The sequence below is a fragment of the Populus trichocarpa genome, chromosome 1, assembly GCF_000002775.5.
Source record: "Populus trichocarpa isolate Nisqually-1 chromosome 1, P.trichocarpa_v4.1, whole genome shotgun sequence".
Classification (NCBI taxonomy): Eukaryota; Viridiplantae; Streptophyta; class Magnoliopsida; order Malpighiales; family Salicaceae; genus Populus; species Populus trichocarpa.
In genome coordinates this window covers 713,055-739,573 of record NC_037285.2, presented here as the reverse complement: position 1 = coordinate 739,573, position 26,519 = coordinate 713,055, and the positions used below count along the sequence as shown (strand labels likewise).

General features: G+C 33.1%; 2 protein-coding genes and 1 pseudogene across 4 annotated transcripts; all 3 read left to right on the top strand.

The window, feature by feature from the left end:
* Positions 1–2,076: 2,076 nt before the first annotated feature.
* Positions 2,077–3,867, top strand: LOC18094290 (peroxidase C1A-like; annotated as a pseudogene).
* Positions 3,868–6,417: 2,550 nt separating this feature from the next.
* LOC7455755 (peroxidase A2) lies at positions 6,418–14,816 on the top strand. Of its 3 annotated transcripts, XM_052456831.1 has the most exons (5): positions 6,418–6,676; positions 6,772–6,963; positions 7,198–7,366; positions 7,456–7,668; positions 14,468–14,816. In XM_052456831.1, the coding sequence occupies exons 1-5, from the start codon at positions 6,464–6,466 to the stop codon at positions 14,710–14,712; spliced, it is 1,032 nt and encodes a 343-aa protein (XP_052312791.1). In that variant the 5' UTR covers positions 6,418–6,463; the 3' UTR covers positions 14,713–14,816. The 3 variants fall into 3 exon arrangements, with proteins under 3 accessions (XP_052312791.1, XP_002299144.3, XP_002299142.2); XM_002299108.4 differs by lacking the exon at positions 14,468–14,816 and having other exon boundaries at positions 7,456–8,071; XM_002299106.4 differs by lacking the exons at positions 6,418–6,676; positions 6,772–6,963; positions 7,198–7,366; positions 7,456–7,668 and adding exons at positions 13,199–13,480; positions 13,569–13,760; positions 13,996–14,164 and having other exon boundaries at positions 14,255–14,816.
* A 6,126-nt stretch (positions 14,817–20,942) lies between these two features.
* Positions 20,943–26,039, top strand: LOC112324486 (uncharacterized). Its single transcript, XM_024587426.2, has 5 exons — positions 20,943–20,991; positions 21,247–21,299; positions 24,850–24,991; positions 25,102–25,354; positions 25,469–26,039. Exons 1-5 carry the CDS (start codon positions 20,943–20,945, stop codon positions 26,037–26,039), a joined length of 1,068 nt encoding a protein of 355 aa, XP_024443194.2.
* Positions 26,040–26,519: the final 480 nt, after the last annotated feature.

The following is a 26,519-nucleotide window of genomic DNA, read 5'->3' as shown; positions in this document are numbered from 1 at the left end:
CATATATAAATCCCTTCTTTTGAATTTTGAAGGTGCGCGTGTTCGTTGCGTGCAAGAATCCCTGTAACTATCATCTTTTCCCTGTGCATCGAAATTTTCAAAATCAGATTCCGTTGCCAGGAAAATTAACGCGTAAGAGCAGCCTGCTTTAGATTTCTTCTCTCGTAATTAGCTTTATTGACATTTTTATTATTTTTTTTTTTGTCTTTTTCACATCAAACCTTGAGAAGTCTATATAAGATAACTCTAGTTCTAGAACTTCACTTTTTTAACACGGGTTATTTATTAAATATTTTATATTTTAGATATTTATATAAAATATATTAAAATTTAGATATTTTTTAAAAAATATATAAACATATTTGTCTAAAAACATAAAAAAAAGAGACTTGATTTTTTTATGCAATACAAGTCTAGTACAAGATTTAAAAATTAATTAAGTTTAATACAAGATTAACTTTTCTTGTCACATATATGATTTAACAATCAAAATATTTTTATTGTCGGTGTCATTGCACCCACTAAATTTTTTAAGTTTAATTTTATTATAAAAAAAATTCTTAAATCTATACGGATGTTTTCCATCCTCATCGCATTGACTAAAATATTATAAAAAAGTGAGCTTATTCAAAATTGATTAAAGTATAAATTGATATAAGACGTATCACTAATATATATATAAGTTTTAATATATTTTATATACAGGTTGCTAAACTTAATAATAAAGCAAGACTTAAAAACACATGGGTATCATCGCCGCCAGCATCAAGAGTGTAATTTTTGTAAACCATCTAGGTGGTGGTCCAGTAGTAAGAGTTTGGGATTAAGATGTTTGTTTTCTCTGTGGTCTCAGGTTCGAGCCTTGTGGTTGCTCATATGATGGCCACTGGAGGCTTACATGGTCGTTAACTTCAGGGCCCGTGGGATTAGTCGAGGTGCGCGCAGGCTGGCCCAGACACCCACGTTAAACTAAAAAAAAAAAATGTAATTTCTATATCATTTAACGAGTATATATTATTAATTAATTAAGCACGGCATATACATTTTTAAAAAATCTTACTAGTCAAATTAATGCTATTTTTTTTTTTATTATTAAGAGGACATTAAAAGAGAATTCTAGATATGAAAGGAAGAAGAGGAACATTACTAATTATTTTACTTTATAGCTAGCTTCAAATGCAAGCAAAAAACACAAAAGTTTTCAGGCGGTCCAATGTACATGCATGGTGGGTTGAATTTGTTGCCAAATCAAGCCATGAAAAAGATATGGTAATGCAAATCAAGTATTGTTTCTTAAGAAAAATGCATAAGACTATTATTCCCCCACCATCGTTAATTATTTCCATGTCGCATTAATTAATTATAGGCCCCATGTGCATAGAAGAGTAGTAGCACAGAAGGTCAATTCACGGGAAAAGAAGAATATTGGGCTTAACGATAACATATTTATTGATTGAGGAAACTTCATGTTTTTAATTTTATATTATTTTAGATAAGGTATTGACTGTGGAAACCTAATCTCCAACAACAGATCTACAAGCAAGGAGTCCATATCGTAGGAAAAGTCTACCTGTGCGAGCAGATTGTAAAAGGAATCCAAATGGGATATTTTCTGCAATTGAGATCTCAACTTGTTTAGATCATACATAATAGTGGTTAATCACAGTTGAATCTTGATCAGCTAATCAAGTATTTTAATTAAACTAGCTAATTACTACACAAATAAAAAATCATATATATTAAAGTAAAATTTAATTAAATACATCAGACCCCCACGAAGATACAAATAATATTTTCTGAATTTTTAGAAGAAAATACTATAAGATGTAAGAAAAGTCCAAGGAAACTTATTGGCTTACCAACAATAAATATATCCACCGACAGTTTTTTTTTTAATTTTTTATCACCACCTAAGAAAATCAATGCCACTTCACTTACATGTCGTTATGGCTACGGTCGTACCAAGAAAATTCAAGGAACCGTGTCTTGGCTTCCAAGCCTCTCCGTCACTGCATAAATTATTGCTTCAAAGACTAATTCCCATGCTTAGAACAGTGAAAAATGTTGGAGAAAAATATGAATCTTTCAGAAGCTATAGCACTTGCAGCCCTTTTCTTTGCATTTTTTCTTCGAGGTACTCTACCATTGGCTTATGGTCGGTCAGCTAAGTCCAACATTTTATAATTAGACAAGGTGTCACTAAGATGACATTGGTGTCCGATCCTCGGATTGCCGCCCCCTTCGTTAGGCTTCACTTCCATTAATTTAAATATATATATTTAAATTTATAATTAATATAAATTTTTTTAAAAAATCTAGTATCTATGTTAATAATAAAAATAATTATACTTGAATTAAAATAAAAATAATTTTTTTTATTAAAGCACTTTAATGTAATAATTTTTTGTTGTTGTTAATGATGAATTATTTGTTCTTAAAATTTTATTGTCTCTAATCATTTATACATTAAGGTTATTTGTTTCCAATATGTCTCACAAGATTCCAATAATATCACCTTAATTTAGATGTAATTCTGATTTTTAAATTAAATATTATGTAACTCAATATCTCTAAAAAAACATGAACATAAACTCTAGATTTGAAAGGAAAATTAAAACATAAACAAATAAAGTGGAGAAGAGTGTAAAATCTAAAAAAATCAAGTTAAAAACTCTTAATTATAATGAATTTTAAAAGATAAAAAATTAAAGAATTAATTCTTATTATCAAGAATTGATTAAAAACAATAAATCAATAATTAAATCTAGAAAATACAAGAATATTTTAGATGAGAGAATCAATAATTATTTGAATTTTTTTTTTCCTCCACCAATAATGATTTGTTTATTTAAAACAAATTTCCAGCATGATTTTTTAATGGAAGTAGTTGTTCGATTTTTGCAGAATTAAACCATCTATGCAACTTGTGATTCTAAAGATTTGTTGATTTTTATTTTCAGGGCTGTGATGGATCAGTTTTGTTGGACGACACTGATACTATACAGAGCGAAAAGGAAGCTAATGCAAACAACGACTCTGCAAGAGGTTTCGATGCTGTTGATAGAATGAAGGCCTTGTTGGAGGCTTCTTGTCCTGCTACTGTTTCCTGTGCTGATATAGTCACTATTGCATCTGAAAGATCTGTTTTTCTGGCATGTTAACATGATCCCCCCAACCCCCCCAAAATAAAATATATATATATAAAAAATTAAATCCCTTGTTTAATAATTCATAGCTTATAATAACTGAAAGAAAGAAAACTTGAAATGTGTTCCAGAGTTGAAAAGTACTACAAGTCCCTTGAATATGCGTAGTTGCAGTCAGGAGGTCTAAAATGGAGAGTTCCATCAGGAAAAAGAGATAGCACAGCAAGCCGATCGAGCTGCAGCAAATGCTTTCATTCCATCCCCTTTTGACATCCTGAGAGAGAGGTTCACTAATGTCAGCCTCAGTAACAATACTGATTTGGTCTCTCTACCTCGTTACTTTTTTTTTTTCTGAAAAAGAAAACAGTACCCAGCCTCAACCATTCAATACTGTTAAAAAAGTAATTTATAGATATATTATCATGATATTATTTAACAACTTAAATTTTTAAGTTAAATTAACTTTTTAATATTAAATAAAATTTTTAATAATGAAATGGTTTGGAATTCAATTCTCAACACTTCTTTTTTCTAATTAAATTAATAAAATTATACACAAGTTTCCACGTGAATGGATATTGATATGTTACAAATAATATGCGGTAAAGAAAAAATCCTTTTGCTTTCAGTGCAAAACGAGAGGCCTGCTTCGAAAACAGATCTTGATCCCACAACACCTGATACCTGTGACAGTAACTACTTTCTCCAATCTGCAAGTTGAACGAGAGGCCAGCTTCAGAGTGATCAAGAACTGTTTTCAACTCCTGGGGCAGATGATGTCATTGCGCACTTGTTAACGCTTTCAGTGCTAATCAAACATCTTTCTTTGAAAGCTTTTTGGAGTCCATGATAAGAACGGGAAATCTCAGCCCTTTGACAGGCACTGAAGGAGAGATCAGATTGAACTGCAGTGTAGTCAATGCAAACTTGGCAGCTGGGCTAGATAGTTTGCTTGTCAGTTCAATTTGAATGAAAGGCTACATGCGATGAAGGACATGATAATGAGCGATCATATGCACTGTAATAAATATTAGAGTGATGAAAACTTGATGTAAATTGAATATCAAATGGAGTCTTGTGGACTATATTTTTTTTTGTATTTTAAAAATATTTTTTTAAAAAATTGATTTTTTTTTTTACTTCAAATAAATATTTTTTTAGTATTTTCAAATCTTTTTAATGCACTAAAATTAAAAATAATCTTTAAAAAATAAAAAAACATTACTTTAATACTTTTTAAAATAAAAAATACTTTGAAAAAATAACTACAATTAAACTCTCAACACCCCCCCATACTAGACCGAATTATTCTTTTACTTTCAACCTAAAATGAGAAAAAAACATTAAAATAATGTTTTTTTTTTTTGAAAAAAAAATACCACTGCAACAACTTTCACAACTGGATAAGCCCAATTCAATATCAATAAAAAAAATTAAAAAAAAATGAATACATAGTTATAACTTTTATCCAGATTTTCAGTTTTTGTATTCTTCTATGCAGGGCAGAGGCAGGGGGCGGCTGGCAGGCCCCGGCCCCTGCAAAAATTAATATGAATTGCTCATGATTTTCAAGTATTTAATTACCATATGAAGAACTTTCTAATTTCTACGGCATATTTTTATAAAAGAACATTACTTTTAAAAGTCTTAGTCCAGATTCCAAGTAAAGGCGTGTTCATATATATCCCTTCTTTTTTGAAGGTGCATGCATGAATTCGAATCCCTGTAATTTTCAACTTTTTTTCACGGGTATTGATGAAATCTTCCCAGTGCAAGAAAATTAACTCGTAGTGGCAGCACTGCTTTAAATTTCTTCCTGCATAATTTGATCTGTTGACAATCTTTTTCTCCTTTTTGTAGACATTAATTTAATATAAACCTTCAAACAAGGTGTCTATGTATCTAAGATAAACTACTATACTTCTAGAATTCCACTTTTAATATGTTTTACCCTTCATTAGCTAAACCTAAAGTTAAAACATCACTAAGAAAATCTTCATCATCGATCAAGATTGTAATTTAATCTTATTTAATCATAGCTATAAGATTCTATTTGAGTAATATCAAGACTCGACTTGTAGGTGCAGGTCTTAATAAATAAATTAGCGAGTTATCGAGTTAAACTAGTGGTAGTTTTTCGAAACAGAAATCTAGATAAGACTTCAGGAAAAGTAACATGACTAATTCTTTCACTTTATAGCTAGATTCCGGATGCAAGGAACAATAAAAGCTTGCAAGGTGTGCATGCATGTCGGCTTAAATTAACTAGGAGTTTGCTATTAATTAATCAAGCCATGAAAGTATATGGTAATGCACAGTGTTTTTACAAGAAAAATGTTTAAAATAACTATTTCATGTCGCAGGTGGTCCCATTGGTTGAAATTAACTATATATGTATAGGCCCCAAATGCATAGAAGAGTAGTGGCACAAAAGGCCTAGTCGTAAAATAAATAAATAAATATTCTTGGGCTATTTGATAAATATCTACTGATTGAGGAAACTTCTTGCTTGTGTTTTCTTTATTAAGGTATTGATCGAGAAATTTAGTCTCCAATAACACTTTTACAAGCTAGGAGTTATATCATGCTTTAATGAAGGGGAAACTCTACCTGTCTGAACAAAAACTTGTAATAGGAATCCAAATGGCATATTTTCATTTCTTTTATTGTTTTTAAAAAATTAGCATAATTTAAAGATAAATTGATAAACTCGCACAAACAGGGAAAAAAAAAATTCAAGAAACAGAAGTACAGAACAGTCAAGAAAAAAAACCGCAGTTCCCATCTGCGAGTTGTTAAAAAACTATAGGTGATGAGAACTAAGGTTTTTTTTTTAAAAAATAAAACTTGCTGCTTTTATATACCTTTAATATTTTACCATATATATATAAACCCATCTTAAATACCATAGGTGTTAATTATGGGTTTTTATGGGTTGTACTATTTCTTAAAATCTTTTTAAAAAACAATGTTATTTTCTTGATAATTTTTAAAACATGTATTAAATGGGAAAGACACCCATATTTTATGAAATTTAAGATTGTTTAAATCATAATAATGGTAATCATTAAGTTGAAGCTCTATATATTAATCAGGATAGTAGAATTTAGATCCTTCTATTGAACTTTAGCTAAGCTGGCCAACATCCACGCAAATAAAAGTCAGGCATATTAAAGTTGAATTTAATAAATTTACTATATAAATTGTAGTAAATTCAAAGAACTGCGTCTTAGCTTCCAAACCTCTTTATCACTATATAAACTACAACATCATTGAGTTCCATGCAAGTTTTAACATTGACAAAAACATTTTGAAAAATGCATATTTCTAAGGCTATAGTTGAAGCTTTTTTCTTTGTAGTTTTGCTTAGAGGAACATTGGCTTGTGGCCAGCTTACTCCAACATTTTATGACCAGACATGTCCAAATGTGAGCAGCATTATCCGTGATGTCATTACGGAGACATTGGTATCCGATCCTCGGATTGGAGCCAGCCTCATCAGGCTCCACTTCCATGACTGCTTTGTTAATGTAATTACTTTGAAACATCTTATATTGCTTATTGCTTAATTTTATTAAACCATCTATCTAAGTTGTGATTCTCAAGTTTTTTATTTTATTTTCAGGGCTGTGATGGTTCGCTTTTGTTGGACAATACTGATACTATAGTGAGCGAAAAGGAAGCCGGAGGGAACAACAACTCTGCAAGAGGTTTTGAAGTTGTTGATACAATGAAGGCTTTGTTGGAGAGTGCCTGTCCTGCTACTGTTTCCTGTGCTGATATACTCACTATTGCAGCTGAAGAATCTGTTGTTTTGGTATCTTAAGATGATCCCTCAACCCCCCAAATCATAAAATAAATCTCTTGTTGTCTTTTTCTAGTCAAAGTACGAAGAACACAAATATCATAGTTTATCATAATTGAATGAAAGAAAGAAGCTGAGATTTACTTAATTTTTTACATGACTTTATGAAGGTTTGGACAAAAGGAGTTAAGATAGAAATACGTTAAGAGTTGAAAAGTAGTAATCCCTGACTATGCATGGTTGCAGGCAGGAGGTCCAAATTGGACAGTTCCATTAGGAAGAAGAGATAGCACAACAGCAAGCCGAGATGCAGCAAATGCTTTCCTTCCAGCCCCTTTTTTCACCCTTGATCAACTCAGAGAGAGCTTCACTAATGTCAGCCTTAATAATAATAGTGATTTGGTAGCTCTATCTGGTAAGTATTATTTGTCAGGCTCAACTCTAAACTGTAAAATCTGTTATCATTGATTCTCCTTTGATGTAATTTCCTTTTTATCTTCTCAGGTGCTCACACATTTGGCAGGGCAAAATGTTCTACATTCGACTTCCGATTGTATGATTTCAACAGCACCGGTGCTCCTGACCCATCGTTGGACACAACTCTTCTAGCAGCTCTTCAGGAATTATGTCCCGAAGGTGGAAATGGGAGTGTGATAACAGATCTTGATCTCTCAACACCTGATGCCTTTGACAGTGACTACTACTCCAATCTGCAAGGTAACCGAGGCCTGCTTCAGACTGATCAAGAACTGTTTTCAACTCCGGGGGCAGATGATGTCATTGCACTTGTTAACGCTTTCAGTGCTAATCAAACAGCTTTCTTTGAAAGCTTTGTGGAGTCCATGATAAGAATGGGAAATCTCAGCCCTCTGACAGGAACTGAAGGGGAGATCAGATTGAACTGCAGCGTAGTCAATGCAAACTTGGCTGGGCCAGATAGCATGCTCGTTAGCTCAATTTGAATGAAAGGCTACATGCCAAGAAGCAGGTGATAATAAGCGATCATATGCGCTGTAATAAATATCAGAGTGATGAAAAATGAATACCAAATGGAGTCTTGTTGACATTTTTCTCACACACTAAAAAATGCATATATGTTAAGTCTTATTGATTCGACAAATTTATGATCCTTACGTAATTGTGATTGAGTCTTAAATTAAACCCAGATAAAATATTAATCCGAGTTGATTCTTGTAGAATCTATTCTAAACTTGGTTTGATTAACTTTATAAAAGAGTATTGTTTTAATAAAAAAATAATTTGTTTTTTTCCATGTTAACAGCTAAGCTAAAATGAATTATTTTTTTCCCGTGATCTTTTCTACTGTAATTGACGATGATATGCTATTGCTTATTTTTGAAGAAGAGACGAGCTAAATTATATTACATGTCTTTTATCATTTTTGATGGATAAAAATTGGAACGAGTGGCTGAATTCTTGGTAGGGACACCATACCCACACCACAAACTACACGAGTATATAAACGGAGACGATGTAAAATGACCCAGCCTGTCACGCTCTGGTTGGGAGACTAAGCCCATTTGGGTCTATTTCATTGTTATTTTATTTATTTAGCCCATTTAGACCTGCTCATTGTTATTTTATTATTTATGTTAAACAGTTTGATTTGATGGGCCGAGCCCAATAGTAGGATGTTTTAGGGTTTACTATTTATATGTTCTTCTGTCATTTTGAGAGTACAGTTTTGGATGATTAATGAAAATATTGCAGACTTTGCATATCTCCAATTCCTTTTCTTCTCTTCTTCAGCTTTTTTTTTTTCTAAAGCTTCTTTCTGTTCTTGCTTTAATTTTATTATTTATTGTTCCGCATCAATTCTTGATATTATTAATTCGGTTTTTTTCTCAAATAACATATCCCCCCCCCAAATTATCATTAAGTCTTAAATTAAATTCATAAATAAAAACATTTCATATTAAGTCTCTAATTTATTGAAACCATAGTTTACCCCATTCGAGGGTCAACCTGGCCAAAAACGAAGGTCACAGTTGGCATATAAATTAACAAGTTTATTAAAACAACAACAGTTTTTTAAGGAAAAAAAACTATTTCATTTAAGTTTAAAACACATAGTATTTCAAAGTAAAACATGGCTAAAGTGAGGCTATAAGTCAACAAGTCACTAAATTAACCTATTAAGCCAAGTTTTATAACTATTTGGAAAACTACACAGTTAACCCTAATTGGGTATTGTTTGATGGATAAAAAAATCCAATTGGGAAATGTTTTTGTTTGGGGACCAACCTGGAAATCATGTGATAATTGGGGGACAATTATTGCCATTACCCAGAAATCTGTTAGCTGATGAAATAATGCTTTTCAAGGTTGTGGACAATTATTTCTGACCATAGAAGAGTGTTCGCATTAAATTAATTTTGTCTGTCCTTTTTCTTTCCTTGTCCTGTTACAATTAATTTTGTTGAATTATGTAGCATTAACTATACTAAAGAAAATTATTACATGTTACAGTGTTTTTCTCCCCTTTTTTGTTGTAACAGAAATGCTCAATTTCTATTATATCAAGCTATTTTCACTCTTCTGCATGTTAGATATTTTTTTATAAAAAAATTATAAATACTAATTTTTTTAATGTATTTTTATATGTATAAAAAATTAAATATCAGAGTAAAAACTAATTTTTTATAATAAATATTAGAGTGATGAAAACTTGATGTAAATTAAATATCAAATGGAGTCTTGTTGATTTTCTAACATCCTAAACCGAATCCTTATTTACTTTTAAACTAAAATGAGTAAAAAATACTAAAAAAATGATTTTCCTTAAATATTAGTGATTTTTTTTATATAAAAAAATAATATTGCAATATTTTTCACAACTGGATAAGCCCGGGACCTTAAAAGAACAATTCTTTTTTTATGCTACGGAAGATGATTTTCATTATCTTGCACTTTGCAGGATGACAAAAGTGGAAAGGAGCGTCATTAAGATGCCGTTTGGTAACCAAATTAAAAGTGATTTCAGTGGGTAGAATCCATGACACCGTAGGTTTCGGAGAAGCAGCCTGCTCGTCTTGGAAAAACATCAACAGTATAGCTATGCGGAAAAACATCAACAGTATAGCTATGCTTTACTGTAGTACTATTCACTAAAATAAATAATTTTTTTTTAAAATTATAAAAAACTATTATAAGTGAATTAATTCACTCGCATATAAAAAGTTTCACTGATTTTTTTTAATGAAAAAATAGTGCAGTTAAGTGATTTCACTTGCACTATTTACGTGAACGTGAACAATATTTTTGAATTTATTTTTAAAAAAATTAGTTTAAGATAAATTAAATTTACTCATACTGTAATCTTAATTTTATTCCTGATAATATTTTACCTAATTTTATTGCACGCTCAAAAAATCATGAAAACTGTAGTTCTTGTCGAATGAATTTTGTATTTAATGAAATTGTAAAGTTTTTTTAAAAAAATTGAGTTTTATTCGAAAAACTAGTATTTAATATTATTTAATAACACTATATAAATTAGAAGGATATCGCATGATAACGTAGTATTTGTGGAATTTGATCGCAATTTCAATTATGTTCTTGCCGGGTCCGACCCAGTTAAAAAAAATCAGTTTTTATTTTTATTTTAATTGTGTTTTATTCAAAAAATTAGAAGAAGATCGCTTGATGACGTAACAAAAACTTCAGTTTTTGTTGTTGCGCGCTTAAGAAACCATGGAAAATACAGTTCTTGTTGGATAGATTTTGTATGTGATGACATTGCACATAGTTTAATGGAATAATAAAAAATATTTGATATCAATATTATTTATTTCATGATGTAATAACAGTAGTTAAATCTACAATATTTAAATTAAAAATCATATATATATATATATATATATTTAATTATTTTATAACCTCAATTTGAAAAGTATTTTTTTAACCAAACACATTAAATTATTTTTTGTTCAACCTCAATTTCAACCACAGTTTTAACCAAACATATATTTTTCCAAACCAACCTCAACTAAAAATACTTTTTATAAAACACCTTTTTTAAAACCACAATCACAATAGCAACTTCAATACCACACACACTCTAAACAACCTTCAATATGAATTAAAAACATTTAATTAAATACACTAAAGAAAATTATTACATGTTACAGTGTTTTTCTCTCCTTTTTCGGTGTAACAAAAATGCTCCATTTCTAGTTATTGTTAGCTATTTTACTCGTGTTCTGTTGTAGGTTAGATTTTTTTATATATAATAAATTATATATATGGACTTTTTCAACGTATTTTTACACATAAAAAAAATTAAGTATAAATTAAAAAAATTATGCATATATATAATTAAATGAATCAAGAATTATGGGTGTTAGTAAACAGAAATTTTGTAAAGTAATTTCTAGAAAACTAATTTTCATAAAATAAACAGTCCTTAGTATGTTATACCTTTCATTAGCTAAACTTAAAATTAAAACATCACTAAGAAAATCTTCATCATGGATCAGGAATGTAATTTAATGTTATTTAATCAAAGTTATAAGATTTTATTGCTGTAACAATTTGAGTTGTGGGTGAGGATAGACTCGAGTCAAGTCAAAATCTAAACTTATAAAAAGAGATATAATTTTTATAAATTAAAAAAAACAGCATTTTCCATTAACTTGGCTCAGGACAGCCCCAAACTAGCGAGTCATGAGATAAACCGGTGCTAGTTTTCCTGTTTAATCACGAGAAACAGAAATCTAGATAAGACGCGAAGAAAAGGAACATGACTAATATTTCTTTCACTTTATAGCTAGCTTCCAATGCAAGGAACATGACTATTTCTTTCAGGTGTACATACATGTCGGCTTAAATTAACTAGGAATTTGCTATTAAATCAACCCATGATCAAAGATATATGGTAATGCAATAATATTGTTTTCACAAGAAAAATGTTTAAAATTACTATTTCATGTCGCAGGTGGTCCCATTGGTAGAAACTAGCTAACTATACATGTATAGGCCCCATATGCATATATAGAAGAGTAGCTAGTACAAAAGGCATAGTCATAAAATAAAAATAAAAATAAATTCTTGGGCTATTTGATAAATATCTATTGATCGAGGAAATTTCTTGCTTGTGTTTTCTTTATTAAGGTATTGATAGAAGAAATTTAATCTTCAATAACACTTTTACAATCAAGGAGTTATATCATACTCATTTTTATTTTAATCTTGGGGGTTTATATCAGTTTATACATATATCTTGATTTATCTCTTGAGACTATGAAGTAAATAATTATATAAGTTTTTAATAACTTTGAGATTTATGGTATTTAAATTGGTAATTTTTTTAGAACAAATAAAAAATCTGACCAGTTAAGTTATATTTTTTTTTAATGAAAAAAAACTTTACTTGTCTTAACAAAAACTTGTAATAAGAATCCAAATGGTATATTTCAATTCTTTTATTGTTTTTTAAAAAATTAGCATAGTCTAAAGATAAATTAGTAAACTCACACAAAAAAAAATATTCCAGAAACAGGACAACCAATAAAAAAACTGAAGAGTTTTTTAAAAAACTATAGGTGACGAGAACTAAGGTTTTGTTTTGTTTTTTTTTTTTCCTCTCAGATTTTACCTGTAATATTTTCAAAATCTTTTTATAACAATGCTATTTTCTCGAAACTTTCTAAAACATGTATTAGACGGTAAAGACACTGCATATTTTACGAAATTTAAGATTGTTTAAATCGATCATAATAATGGTAATCATTAAGTTGAAGCTCTAGATATATTAATTAGGATGGTAGAATTTAATTAGATCCTTCTATTGTACTTTTTAGCTAAGCTTGCCAACATCCACAAATAAAAGTCAGGCATATTAAAGTTGAATTTAATAAATTTACTATTCAACATTGTAGCCCGCCAACCTGTTTTTGTGATCACCACCTAATATCACTTGAGAAACATGTCATTATCGACAACTATTCAATTCAAATTTTCAAAATTTTTGAAATATTCTTTTTATTGAAATTAAATTCTTTATATTTTTAAATCATTTTAATTTGCTGATATAATGAATAAATTTGTAAAAATAAAAAAAATATTATTTTAATACATTTTAAAATAAAAAACATTTTAAAAATTAAATACTATACATCACTATCTCAAACACCCCCACCCCACCTCCGTGTAGCTACTATTCTTGTTAAAAAATTCAAAGAACCGCGTCTTAGCTTCCAAACCTCTTTATCACTATATAAACTATAACATCGTTGAGTTCCCATACAAGTTTTAACATTGACAAAAACATTTTCGTAGGAGAAATTGGAGAAAAATGCATCTTTCTAAGGCTATAGTTGCAGCTTTTTTCTTTGTAGTTTTGCTTGGAGGAACATTGGCTTATGGCCAGCTTACTCCAACATTTTATGACCAGACATGTCCAAATGTGAGCAGCATTATCCGTAATGTCATTACGGAGACATTGGTATCCGATCCTCGGATTGCAGCCAGCCTCATCAGGCTCCACTTCCATGACTGCTTTGTTAATGTAATTGCTTTGAAACATCTTATATTGCTTAATTATATTAAACCGTCTATCTAAGTTGTGATTCTCAAGTTTTTTATTTTATTTTCAGGGCTGTGATGGTTCGCTTTTGTTGGACAATACTGATACTATAGAGAGCGAAAAGGAAGCCGCAGGGAACAACAATTCTGCAAGAGGTTTTGAAGTTGTTGATAGAATGAAGGCTTTGTTGGAGAGTACCTGTCCTGCTACTGTTTCCTGTGCTGATATACTCACTATTGCAGCTGAAGAATCTGTTGTCTTGGTATCTTAAAATGATCCCTCAACCCCTCAAATTATAAAATAAATATCTTGTTGTCTAATTCTAGTCAAAGAACGTAGAACACAAATATCATAGTTTATCATAATTGAATGAAAGAAAGAAGCTGAGATTTACTTAATTTTTTACATGACTTTATGACGGTTTGGACAAAAGGAGTTAAGATAGAAAAACGTTAAGAGTTGAAAAGTACTAATTCCCTAACTATGCATGGTTGCAGGCAGGAGGTCCATGTTGGACAGTTCCATTAGGAAGAAGAGATAGCACAACAGCAAGCCGAGCTGCAGCAAATGCTTCCCTTCCAGCCCCTTTTTTACCCCTTGATCAACTCAGAGAGAGCTTCACTAATGTCGGCCTTAATAATAATAGTGATTTGGTAGCTCTATCTGGTAAGTATTGTTTGTCAGGCTCGACTCTAAACTGTAAAACTCTGTTATAATTGATTCTCCTTTGATGCAATTTCCTTTTTATCTTCTCAGGTGCTCACACATTTGGGAGGGCACGATGTTCTACGTTCGACTTTCGATTGTATAATTTCAGCAGCACCGGTGCTCCTGACCCATCATTGGACACAACTCTTCTAGCAGCTCTTCAGGAATTATGTCCCCAAGGTGGAAATGAGAGTGTGATAACAGATCTTGATCCCACAACACCTGATGTCTTTGACAGTAACTACTACTCCAATCTGCAAGGTAACCGAGGCCTGCTTCAGACTGATCAAGAACTGTTTTCAACTCCTGGGGCAGATGATCTCATTGCACTTGTTAACGCTTTCAGTGCTAATCAAACAGCTTTCTTTGAAAGCTTTGTGGAGTCCATGATAAGAATGGGAAATCTCAGCCCTCTGACAGGAACTGAAGGAGAGATCAGATTGAACTGCAGGGTAGTCAATGCAAACTTGGCTGGGCCAGATAGCATGCTTGTTAGCTCAATTTGAATGAAAGGCTATATGCCAAGAAGCAGGTGATAATAAGCGATCATATGCACTGTAATAAATATTAGAGTGATGAAAAATGAATACCAAATGGAGTCTTGTTGACATTTTTTCACACACTAAAAAATGCATATATGTTAAGTCTTATTGATTCGATAAATTTATGATCCTTACCTCATTGTGATTGAGTTTTAAATTAATTCAGAAAAAATATAATCCGAGAGTCTTGTAGAATCTATTCTAAACTTGGTTAGATTAACTTTATAAAACAATATTGTTTTAATAAAAAAATAATTTGTTTTTCTTTCCATGTTAAAAGCTGTGCTAAAATGAATTATTTTAAATTTTTCCTGTGGTCTTTTCTGATGTAATTGACTATGATATTGCTATTTTTACTTCTGATTATTTTTTAAGAAAAGATGAGCTAAATTATATTATATGCCTTTTAACGTACTATCGGTGGATAAAAATTAGAATGAATAGCTGGATTTTTTATTATTAATTCCGTTTTTTCCCCCAAATAACATATTTCCCCCCAAATTATCATTAAATCTTAAATTAAATCTGTAAATAAAAACATGTCATATCAAGTCCCTAATCTATTGGAAACCATAATTATACCCAATTTAGGGGTTAACCCAGCCAAAGACCGAGTCACAGGAAGACACATAAATTAACAAGTCAATTAAAGCTATGGTTCTTTAAGGAAGAAAAAAAGATTGTCGTTTAAGTTTAAAAAACATAGTATTTCAGTCGGACTCCGAATCAGCGAGTCACTAGATTGACTTAGCTAAAAAAGTTTTATAACTATTTTGAAAACTACCAAGTTAACCTTAATTGGGTATTGTTTGATAGATAACAAATCCAAATGGGAATTGTTTTTGTTTGGGGACCAAGCTGAAAATCATGTGATAATTGGGGGACAATTATTGCCATTACCCAGAAATATGGTAGCCGGTGAAAGACTGCTTTCCAAGGTTGTGGACTTTTCCATTTGTCTGTCCGTTTGTCAATTATCTCAGTAATCACTTTCACCACGGGACCCTTCTATTTCTGACCATAGAAGAGTATTCGCATTAAATTAATTTTGTTTGTCCTTTTTCTTCCATTGTCCTGTTGCAATTAATTTTGTTGAATCACGTAGCATTAAATATAGTAAATAAAATTATCACATGCATGTCTATTTCAATGTGTGTGTGGTTGACGGCACCCAGCGTCAAGTCAGGTTCAGCCGTCCAGGACAAGCCTGGTAATAATGGCAGACCACCAATTCAGTCGCTATGAAATCCGAGTGCCTCTGATAAGAGTTCCGATAGTGCTGTCCTGCTCATTTTAGTCTTTTTTTGATGTATCTGTTCTGTGCAAGACAAGATTAATTAGTTCCAGTAAAAATCTCTTAAAGAATCAGTCCGGATGTTATTTTGCAACCAATCATGTTTTCATTCCAGTATTTTTTTTAAATATTTATTATCTTGAAAAAATAAAATAAAATATATTCAAATAAAATATTATTATCCAACTTTTATTTATTATTCAAATAAAATAAAGTGAAAAAATATATTTGAAGTGTGTGTATATACAAATATATATCTTGGGTTAGATTTCAATTAAGCATTCAGGTTGGGTTTTATAATACATTTTACATTATTTAGATGCCCGCACTATGTCGCGGGCTCACCTTTTATTTTCATAAAAAATATCATAAAAATTTAAGACCAAAAAGCATTGGGTTTGGCTGCAACGGCAGACTCAAGAGCGTTGAGTCTGGTTGCAACATCAAATCCAACAATAATATTTATAATATTATATTTAAGTTGTCTGTCTAAATTTTTATATTTTTAATCTTTTTAAAAAAATTATGGTTTTTCTTTGATAGTAATAATAGTTTTCTTAAAATTTATTAATGATGATGATGATAATAATAATAATTCTTCAAATCAAATCTATGGTTGTTTTTCAATATTAATATAATTTTTTTTCAAATATATTATTTTTTTATTAATAATATTAATTATAATAAAAATAACAATATTTATAACACAAATGATAATATTTTGAATATTAATACTATTAATTATAATAAAAATAATAATATTTATACCATAAATAATACTATTTTTCATATTAATACTTTCAATTAAAATAAAAATAATAATATTTATAATACAAATAATTATATTTAGAAACCTAAGCCCAAGAGAATTAGGTCCTGCCAGACCCATTGCCTTTAGGTCTTAACACAGGACCCAAGAAAATTGGGTCCTGACACATGATCCCTTACCCTTGGGTCCAAATGCAGGACCCATTAACCTTGAGTCCTAAAGCAGGACCCAAGAGAATTGGGTCCTGACGTAGGATCCCTTACCCTTAGGTCCTGACGCACGACCATAGTTTTAAAACCCGATCCGGCAGGTTGACCCGGGACTCGGGGCTGGAACCGGGCCAAGTTGATGAAAAAACCAGCAAGGGATTTGGCCCGGTAAAACCTGGTCGACCCGGGTTAACCTAGTTGAGAACTGGTCGTTTTTGGCTTTAGCTTTTTACTATTAATTAACCAAATCATTTGTATTGCAACGTGAAGACATAATCACAATTCATAGAATTAGAAAACCTAATCTCTTCAATCTTCAAAGTTCATAGCCATATCAGTTATAGAGAAATTTAAGGCACACGCAAGCCATACCAGGTAAGTCCCCGTCTCTTTTTTGGTTAGAATAACAAGAAGAGGCCCTCAACAAACTTTAAATTTGTTTTTGCAGGGTGTTTGTTTCTTTTATTGATTTGGTTGTCTTTAGTTAAGATCTGTAAATCAAGGTCAAATGAAGCTGTTGTTACTTGTTTCTCTTTAGTTTTTTGTTTATGAAAGCACTGATTTGATATGAGATAATTTTTTGTTTCGCTTCGATTTTCTTCTCTCTTAGATTTCTGTTCTTCACTGGTTTCGTTTCTCTTCATGGATGTAAGATAGGTTGTTTAATTCACTGGCTTTTCATTTATGTAAGATAGATTTCTGTTCCTTGCCCTATTTCTGCCCTGTTTATATGTCAATCATTTTGTGTTCCTTGCCTAAGTTTTGCTTGAATCTGGCTCTGTTTCTTGCCTTTTTTTTGTTCCTGTTAACAACAGATTGAGAGAATCTAATCATCTATGATTATAATCAGTAGATGATTAGATCCAAATGGTTTTAATCAATGAAAACCAAGTAATAAAACTGATGTGATTGTAGATGCCTAATTAATTGACAAGGAAAAATACATCATCAACTGCGTATAATACATATTAGAAAGGCAGGTAGAGAGTGGTAGATGGAAGGGTGGATGGATAGAAAGAAAGAAGAACTACGATGATTAAGATTAGTAGTAATAAAAAAATAAATAAAAATTTAGGTTACTAGTAGGAGTAATTAATTGGGAGAGTGAGGGATGGAAAAAAGAGCAGAGACCTTGGTATCGAGTATGACAGCAGAGAGGATGTTGATGTTTTGCATAGCAATCCTGAGATTGTTCAAGGTCTCCTGGTGGTACTCGTGGGTGCCATGGATAGTAGGGGATTAATTAAGGACAATTATAATATGCATCACTTACACACTGAGTAAAAGACATTGCTTTGTAATCTTGCCATGTTAGCATTCCTTAAGGGCTGTTGCTAACCAATATTTTAACTAAACTATATGCTTCTTCTTTTTAGGGTTAACCCGGGTCAACCCATCTAACTCGTGACTAGCTCATTATATTGGGTCAACCACCGGGTAAGGTTTAAAAACTATGGGCACGACCCATGGTTAATGGGTCTTGCGTTAGGCCCCAAAGCTAATGGGTCCTTATCAGGACCCAAATTCTCTTGAGTCGTGCGCGCGGTCTCCAGATCCAGGTGCTCGGGTCTGCGGACTCGCTCGCCTGGTTCTGTAGCCATATGCGTGGTTGGCTCTAGCGTCAGGTGGCCTGCAGCCCACGTGGCGCATGACTCTGGCCAAGCGCCCAGGGCTTCTGCGCCCCAGGCACGGGTTATTGACCCAGGCGCGTCCTCATGCCAGGTGTCTGCAGCCTGCATCCTTACCATGCCCTAACAAAATCAAAATTGATCATTTTCTCCCCAACCATCCATTCAATTCCAAATGCATCCCAATAAATGACAACCCCACCCTCCCCCTGCAATCTTTACAACTCTCTGTGGTAAGGGAAACTCTGCTATTACACTGCTTCAATCCACAGTGAATTATGTCTAGGTAAACAGCAACAGGTCATTGAGTCTATAATAATAATAATAATAATAATAATAAAAAAATGTGTCTCTGTCCCAAGGGTCTGTTCCAATCCACAGTCCCATGAGTCTTGATGAACATGACTTTTGCCACATGATTTAGCTTTTCTGTTGGGTCCTGCGTCAAGACCCAGTAGCTATGGGTCCTGTGTCAGGACCCAATACTATTGGATCCGGTGTCAGGACCCAATGCTTCTAGGTTTGGGGTCACGGCACACAACTAATGGATCCTGCGTCAGGCCCCTAGGCTAATGGATCATTGTCAGGACTCAATTATGTTAGGTCATGTCGCAGGTCTACACACCCAAGCACGCGGCTTGCAGACCAAGTTTGCAGTCCCCGGGCACGCGGGTCAGCAAACCCGCTTGCCGGAGCTGCAACCATGCGCCCAGTTGGCCTTAGCGCCCAGCGCTGCAGCCTAGTGCCAGGTGTCTGCAGCCCCACGTGGAGCACAACTCTGGCCAAATGCCCAGGGCTTGCATGCCCCAATGCCAGGTGTACACTGTCGGGGCCTACAGCCCCACCAAAACTTGAATTGATTATTTTCTCTCTAACCATCCCTTCAATTCTATGTGCATACTAGGAAAAAGATAACCCCACCCTCCCTTCTGGTGTTCTTGCAACTCTATGTGGCAAGGACAACTTATAATTCAACGTATAAATATTAAAAATAGTATTATTTGTGTTATATATATATATATATATATATATTGTAAGTTGTGTTATAAATATTATTATTTTTATTATAATTGAAAGTATTAATACTAAAAATAGTATTGTTTGTGATATAAATATTATTATTTTTATTATAATTGAACGTATCAATATAAAAAATAGTATTATTTATGGTATAAAATTATTATTTTTATTATAATTCAAAGTATTAATATCAAAAATATTATTATTTGTGGTATAAATATTATTATTTTTGTCACACTCGGACATCACGGCGATCGATTACAAATTAACACTCGATTGGAAAAGAACAGATATCTGACATCTTGTTCTTTTAGGGGAAAATGTCTTGTTCAAGAAGTCGCCACCTAGTATTATGGTCACTAGGAACCCTAAACTGGTCAATAGAGATTCTATGATACGGGATTGGTTACGCAAAAGGGAAGATGCTATCATCCCTTGAGCGTCATACCTAAGGCAGACTGCATTGCTAGTTTTGTTTAAAATTGCTAAGAATTTGTTCTCTTTTTTCTTTTTTATCCTTCCTTTCATGTTCCTGACTCTAGCGCCAGTGAACAATTCCTACGAATATTTCCAACTCTGGCGTTGGTAAATATCGCGCAAATCCAAAAAAATGCGATACTCCTGACTCTAGCGTCAGTGAATATTTTCGTAAAAAAAAAAAATTTGAAGAAGAAATTTTTTATGCCATTTTTCTTGTTTATCCTTTATTTTTATTGACCCTTTTCAGATGGAAAAAAAAAATCCTTGCGCGACATATTTGCATTCAACAATAATAGTCCACAGGTTGAGCACATAGCTAAAACAAAAAAATACAAGCACAAAGAAAAAAAATAAAATAAAGTGCGAGGGGCCACAAATAAATCAACGAAGACCCCCAAATATTTTTAGAATTTTTTGATGCCGAAAAGGGACTCGTTTGGCCACACATCAAACTAGAATGAGCATAAAAATTATGGCCAAGGCAAAAACACAACTTTAGCAAACACACTTTGGCCCGGCTGGGCGTAAAGTCTAGACCCGGCCCACTCCTCCTTCTTTTTTTATGGAGGGGGGTTGAGTCTAGCCCAGCCCACATGGGATGGGTTAGACTCAGCCGGCCTAGCGCGGTCACTGGCCTAAGCCAGTGATCCGGCTGGGCAACAGGCACGCGTGGTTCAAACCACGCGTGTGCTGCACAGGGCGAAGGTAATTAAATTACCTTCGCCTTGTTTTCTTCTTTTGCAACTAGAGACACATAAACAAAGGGAAAAGGAAGGCCTTACCCGGCAATGACGATGGCGAAGGCGGAGACGAAGATGAAAGTGATGGTCTTGTCCGGAGAATGTTCTTATTTCCCTTGCTCTTGTGTTTTTTATTTGTTCTGGGTTCTCATTTTCTTTTGGGTTTTTTGTTCCTCTGTTTTCTGGTCCTTTTTTTTTCGGTCTCTATCCCTTGTTCTTGCGATCCCCTGCCTTTTATAGGCTGTCATGCTACTTATCTTCCCAGGATCGTGATAAGGCCTCAAAGATAAGCTTTGCAAATTGAGTTCTGGTTGGACTGGGATGCCGGTGTTTTAACATTTCCATTCCTTCTTTGCAGGCGGGCTTTCAGCGTCCGAGGAAGAAGAAGAGAAACAACGCATGCTTGAAATGGTGCGTTTTGGATTGAAAATGACCATTCTCAATTTGGTCCTGCAAGTTTCAACATTTTAATCGGGCCCCTAGACAGAATTTCAGCGCCTTTTACAAAATGGTCCCTGGACCATAATCACTTGTAATTTTGTCCTTAATTAACTCAGAAGTTTAATATTGATTCGATTATGCCCCTGATTTCATTAATTAAACTAATTCTAAGCTTAATTAAATCCTTAAACTTATTCATTCTTCAATCAAATTCCCGATATCATTAATTAAACCCAATCAAAGTTTAATTGGAACCCCATACCAGTAAATTCTTTCCATTTCTTTCAACATTAACTTCCAAAGTCATAAATCCAACATGATTAACCCCTCAAAGCTAAATTTGTGTTGTCTTGAGTCAAAACCTCAATTTTTCATTCATTTCATTTTTTCATTCATATTGTCCAAAATTGAGTTATGACAATTTTTATTATAATTCTTTTGGTTCCGACGTTAGAACCCAATGCTCCTAGGTCTGGGGTTATGACTCACGGCTAATGAATCACGCGTCAGGACCTAAGGCTAACGGGTCCTATGTCAAGCCCCAAAGCTAATGGGTCCTTGTTAGGACTCAATTCTCTTGGGTCATGCACGCAGTCACTAGACCCAGACGCTCGGGTCTGCCATCGAGATGTGTGACCTGCAAACAAAGGCACGCGGGTCTGCAGACGCGCTCACCTGGTTCTGCAGCCATGTGCGCGATCGGCCCTAACACCTAAGAATGCAGACCCAAACGAATAGGTCTACAACCCAACATGGCGCACGACTCTAGTCAAGTGCCCAGGGCTTCCGAGCCCTAAGCACAAGCCTGCCGCTAGGTGTCTGCAGCCTGGGGTTTGTAGCCTTACCAAGCCCCACCAAAATCGAAATTGACCATTTTCTCTCCAACCATCCATTCAATGCCAAATGCATCCCAGTGAAAAGACAACCCCAATCCCCCTGCAGTCTTTGCAACTCTTTATGGTAAGGACAACTCTATTATTACATTGCTCCAATCCACAATGAATTGTGTCTAGGTAAATAGTAATATGGGTACTAATCTATAAAAGAATAATAATAAAAAAAAAATGAGTCTATGTCCTAAGGGACTGTTCCAATCCACAGTCTCATGAGTCTTGATGAACATGATTTTTACCACATGATTTAGCTTTTCTGTTAATGCCTTTTAACATCGTCGGTGGATAAAAATTGGAACGAGTGGGTGGATTCTTGATTATTAATTTGGCTTTTTTTTCCCAAATAACATATTTCCTCTCAAATTATCGTTAAATCTTAAATTAAGTATGTAGATAGAAAAACATTTCAGTCTCTAATCTAATAGAAACCATAAGTAAACCGAATTCAGGGGTCAACCCAGCCAAAAACCTGGGTCACGGGTTGACATGTAGATTAACAAGTCAATTAAAGCTATGGTTTTTTTAGGAAAAAAAAAACTATGTCGTTTAAGTTTAAAAAACATAGTATTTTAAAGTAAAATATGGCTCGAGTTGGGCTTCGAGTCAGCGACCTGGGTAAACTCAACTAAGACCCGGCCTCTATATATATATATAGACATGAAACGACCTCGTTTTGGCCTTTTAAAAGACTAAACCGATGAAGATGAACGATGCAGAATTGTAGACAGAGAGAAAACATAATTAAAGAAAAAGCAATTTCAATCGCGAAGAGCAGAGGAGCAGAAGACTCTTGATCACTGTTTCAAATCTGCGAATAAGGTTAGACTCTTGTTTCTCTTCATGAATCTCCTTCTTTCACTCTCTCTTTTCTTTATTCTTTGCCTTTTTTTGAACTTGCAGTTCTTGATCTGGCATCGATTCGCAGTTCACACCCACAAGTATGTTTCTCTGTTCTTTTCTTTTCTGCCATTTAATAAAGCCTCTGCCTTATTTTTCTTGATTTATTTCAGTTATTTTTTCGTAAGCTGCATATTAGAAACTCCTCAGTACTACTTCATAGTTTATTGAAGCAATGAAGACGTGTAGAAAATGGATTATGAAGTAGTGAAGAAACTGACAAACAAATAAGAGAACGTGCTTGTTGTGAGAAATTAAGACGCCTGAAAGAAGCTCGTAATGAATACCATGAAGAAGTAATGGATTATGTAAGACATTGTGCATGGTATGATGTCCTTGAACTATATTTGTCTTATTTTGTTTTGGAACCATATTTATCTTGATCTCAACCATATGAAACATTGAATGAATGTGTGAAGCCTGATGCACCCTTTTGCCTTCCTTTTCTATGGTTAGAATGAGAAATGGATATCCCAGATGGAGTGGTTAGATAGACAGTCTTCACAAGCAAGATGCATAACTGTAAAATTGGTTTATGAAATTAGGTTACTTGTTACTGGCAACTTATGCACTTTGTAACGATAAGAATTGTTTAAATTTGTTTTATGATATTTCTCTGTTTCTGTATTTTTTTAAAATATGTTTATAGTTCTTCCTTGTTGTGTCCTTAATTGTCTAGTGACCTGAACTTTAAGCACCTTCAATTATTGATTTTTGCCAAGTTGCCTAAGCTTGGCTTCCAAATTCAATGCCTATGGAAATATATCTGGCACAAAATGTCACATAATGTCTTTTTCTTGTATGATAAGACTAAATTCTTTGATTTTCTGGTAGAAACAGGGAGAGTGAGAAGCATGTTTTCCCAAATCTTTAGAATAAATTATCTTGTAGTTCTAACTGCTGGATATGTTTCTTCTATCATAGTATATCTATTTATTATAGTCAGATGCGACTTTCTATTTTGTCAGGTTCGTTATGGTTCTGTGTTTAGAAATTATATCAAGTCCTTAAAATATCTTCACATGATGGTAGTACTCCAAGTAGTGATCCATCAACGGCTCAATCATCTCAACCTTCAATTTCCATATCAAGTGGTAGTAGAGGAAGAACAGATTTGGCATGGGGTCATTGTAGAGAAGCTCCTGAACTTAGTGTTGGATGTAAAAAAACTAAATTAGTATGTTTATATTGTGCTAAAGTATTTGCGGGTGGTGGCATTAATCGATTTAAGCAACATTTAACTGGAGCTAAAGGAGAAGTTGATCAATGTCGCAAATGTCCTCCTGATGTTCAACATCAAATGCTTTTGAATTTTAAAGGAAATGTTGAAAAAAAAAAGAGTTAGAGAAATGCAAGCAGATTTTAATCCATTTAATGCACAACAAAGAGAGCATGAAGAGATGATGATTAGGCAATTAGAAGATGATGATGATGGTGAGGATGGTGAGGATGTCAATACTAAAAAACATATGTTCCCGCCGAAGGTTGCAAAAAAGAAAAAAATTCAAAGCACCAGCACTGTAAAACAATCAACTACAAGTTATGGAAAGCAGAAGAAATCTACAACATTAGGGACATATTTCATGCTGAGAACAACTCCTGGTGCTCAAAAGTCTCTTCAAAATTATTGGCAAAGGAAGGAAGCGGTTAAATGGTGTGATCTTGCTTTATCGAAGTGGATGATTGATGCATGTGTGCCATTTAATGCTGTTAACTCTGTCTATTATTAGCATGCCATAGATGTTGTAACAACCATGGGTCCTGGTTATAAAGGACCAAACTTGCATGTTATTCGTGGTTATTATTTGGCAAAAGCGGTTGATGAAGTGAAGATTTATGTTAAGAGTTATCGAGAGATTTGGAAGAAGACTGGTTACACATTAATGACTGATGGATGGACAGATCAGAAGAGGAGGACTTTAATTAACTTCTTAGTATATTGTCTTAAAGGAACAATTTTTTAAAAACTGTGGATGTATCAGATGTCTTAAAGACTGCTAGATTGTTGCATCAGTTGTTTAGAGAGGTTGTTTTGTATGTTGGGGTAGAAAACATTGTGCATATGATGACTGATAATGCTGCAAATTATGTTGTTGCTAGCAAGTTATTGATGGAAGAATTTCCTTTAATATTTTGGTCTCCTTGTGCTGCTCATTGTATCAACCTCATACTTCAGGACATTGGTAAATTGCAGTCAGTTTGTTCTGTTGTTGAGCATGCTTCTGGTATCATAAAGTACATTTATAATCATTGTTATCCATTATATTTGACAAGGAAGTTCACTGGAGGAAAAGAAATACTTCATCCAACTCCTACTCGTTTTGCTACCAATTTCATTGCATTGTAAAGCATTTTAGCTCATAAAAATGAGTTGAGAGCTATGGTGACATCTAGGGAATGGGTCTCATCTGCTTATGCTAAATATAGCAAAGGAAAAAAGTTTGTTGAAAGTGTGTTAGACTCTCTGTTTTTGGAAGAATGTGCAATAATTATGCGAATGAGTGAACCTTTAGTTCGAGTTCTACGAATGGTTGATGGTGATGATAGACCTTCGATGGGATATTTGTATGATGATATTCATCATGCAAAAGAAGAAATGTTAAGGAGATTTCAAAAGAGAAAGGCTAAAGTGAAACCTTTCATAGACATTATCAATAATCGGTGGGATGGACAACTATATAGAAATCTTTATGCTGTGGCATTTTGGTTGAATCCTCAATTTCAATATGATGCAAATATAATGGATAAACATATGAGCATCATTTCTGGACTTCTTGATGTTCTTGAGAAATATGCACATGGAAATCTACCATTGCAAAGTAAGATTACAAGTGAGATGAAGTTGTTTAGGAATGCTAAACATGACTTTGGTCGAGCGTCCGCAATAAATAATCGCACCTTTATGCCTCCAGGTATATAATTTTTATATTTAAAAATATTATTTGACAGTCTTACTTGTTATTTTTTTTGTATAGATGAATGGTGGATGACATATGGAACCAGTGCTTCAAATCTATAACTTTTGGTTATACGAGTGTTAAGTCAAACTTGTAGTTCTTTGGGATGCGAGAGAAATTGGAGTATGTTAGAACATATTTACTCTAAGAAGAGAAATAGATTGGAGCATTAAAGGCTTAATGACCTTGTTTACGTCCGCTGCAATCTAAGATTGAAACAAAACTATTTTTCTTTTCTCTAATTCCTTAAATATTATTTTATCTTATTTAGTAGCATTATTAATACTTATATTGTGTTTACCTTCACTTTTAATATATAGGAATTATTGGAAAGGATGAAATTATGATCCAATTAATTTTGAGACAATTTGTGACATTGAAAATTGGGTAATAGAAGATGACCCGTCAATTTTGACAACTGAAGAAACAGAGAGTTTTCACCA

What these genes read in the sequence shown, in the direction of transcription:
- LOC7455755 (XM_052456831.1), top strand. Translation starts at nt 6,464, where the DNA reads ATGCATATTTCTAAGGCTATAGTTGAAGCTTTTTTCTTTGTAGTTTTG. An exon ending in TGATTTGGTAGCTCTATCTG is followed by an intron (nt 7,367 to 7,455) that starts GTAAGTATTATT and finishes TTATCTTCTCAG; the next exon opens with GTGCTCACACATTTGGCAGG. An exon ending in CTACTACTCCAATCTGCAAG is followed by an intron (nt 7,669 to 14,467) that starts GTAACCGAGGCC and finishes CCAATCTGCAAG; the next exon opens with GTAACCGAGGCCTGCTTCAG.
- LOC112324486 (XM_024587426.2), top strand. Translation starts at nt 20,943, where the DNA reads ATGGCGAAGGCGGAGACGAAGATGAAAGTGATGGTCTTGTCCGGAGAA. An exon ending in AGAGATTTGGAAGAAGACTG is followed by an intron (nt 24,992 to 25,101) that starts GTTACACATTAA and finishes TGGATGTATCAG; the next exon opens with ATGTCTTAAAGACTGCTAGA. An exon ending in CATGCTTCTGGTATCATAAA is followed by an intron (nt 25,355 to 25,468) that starts GTACATTTATAA and finishes TGCATTGTAAAG; the next exon opens with CATTTTAGCTCATAAAAATG.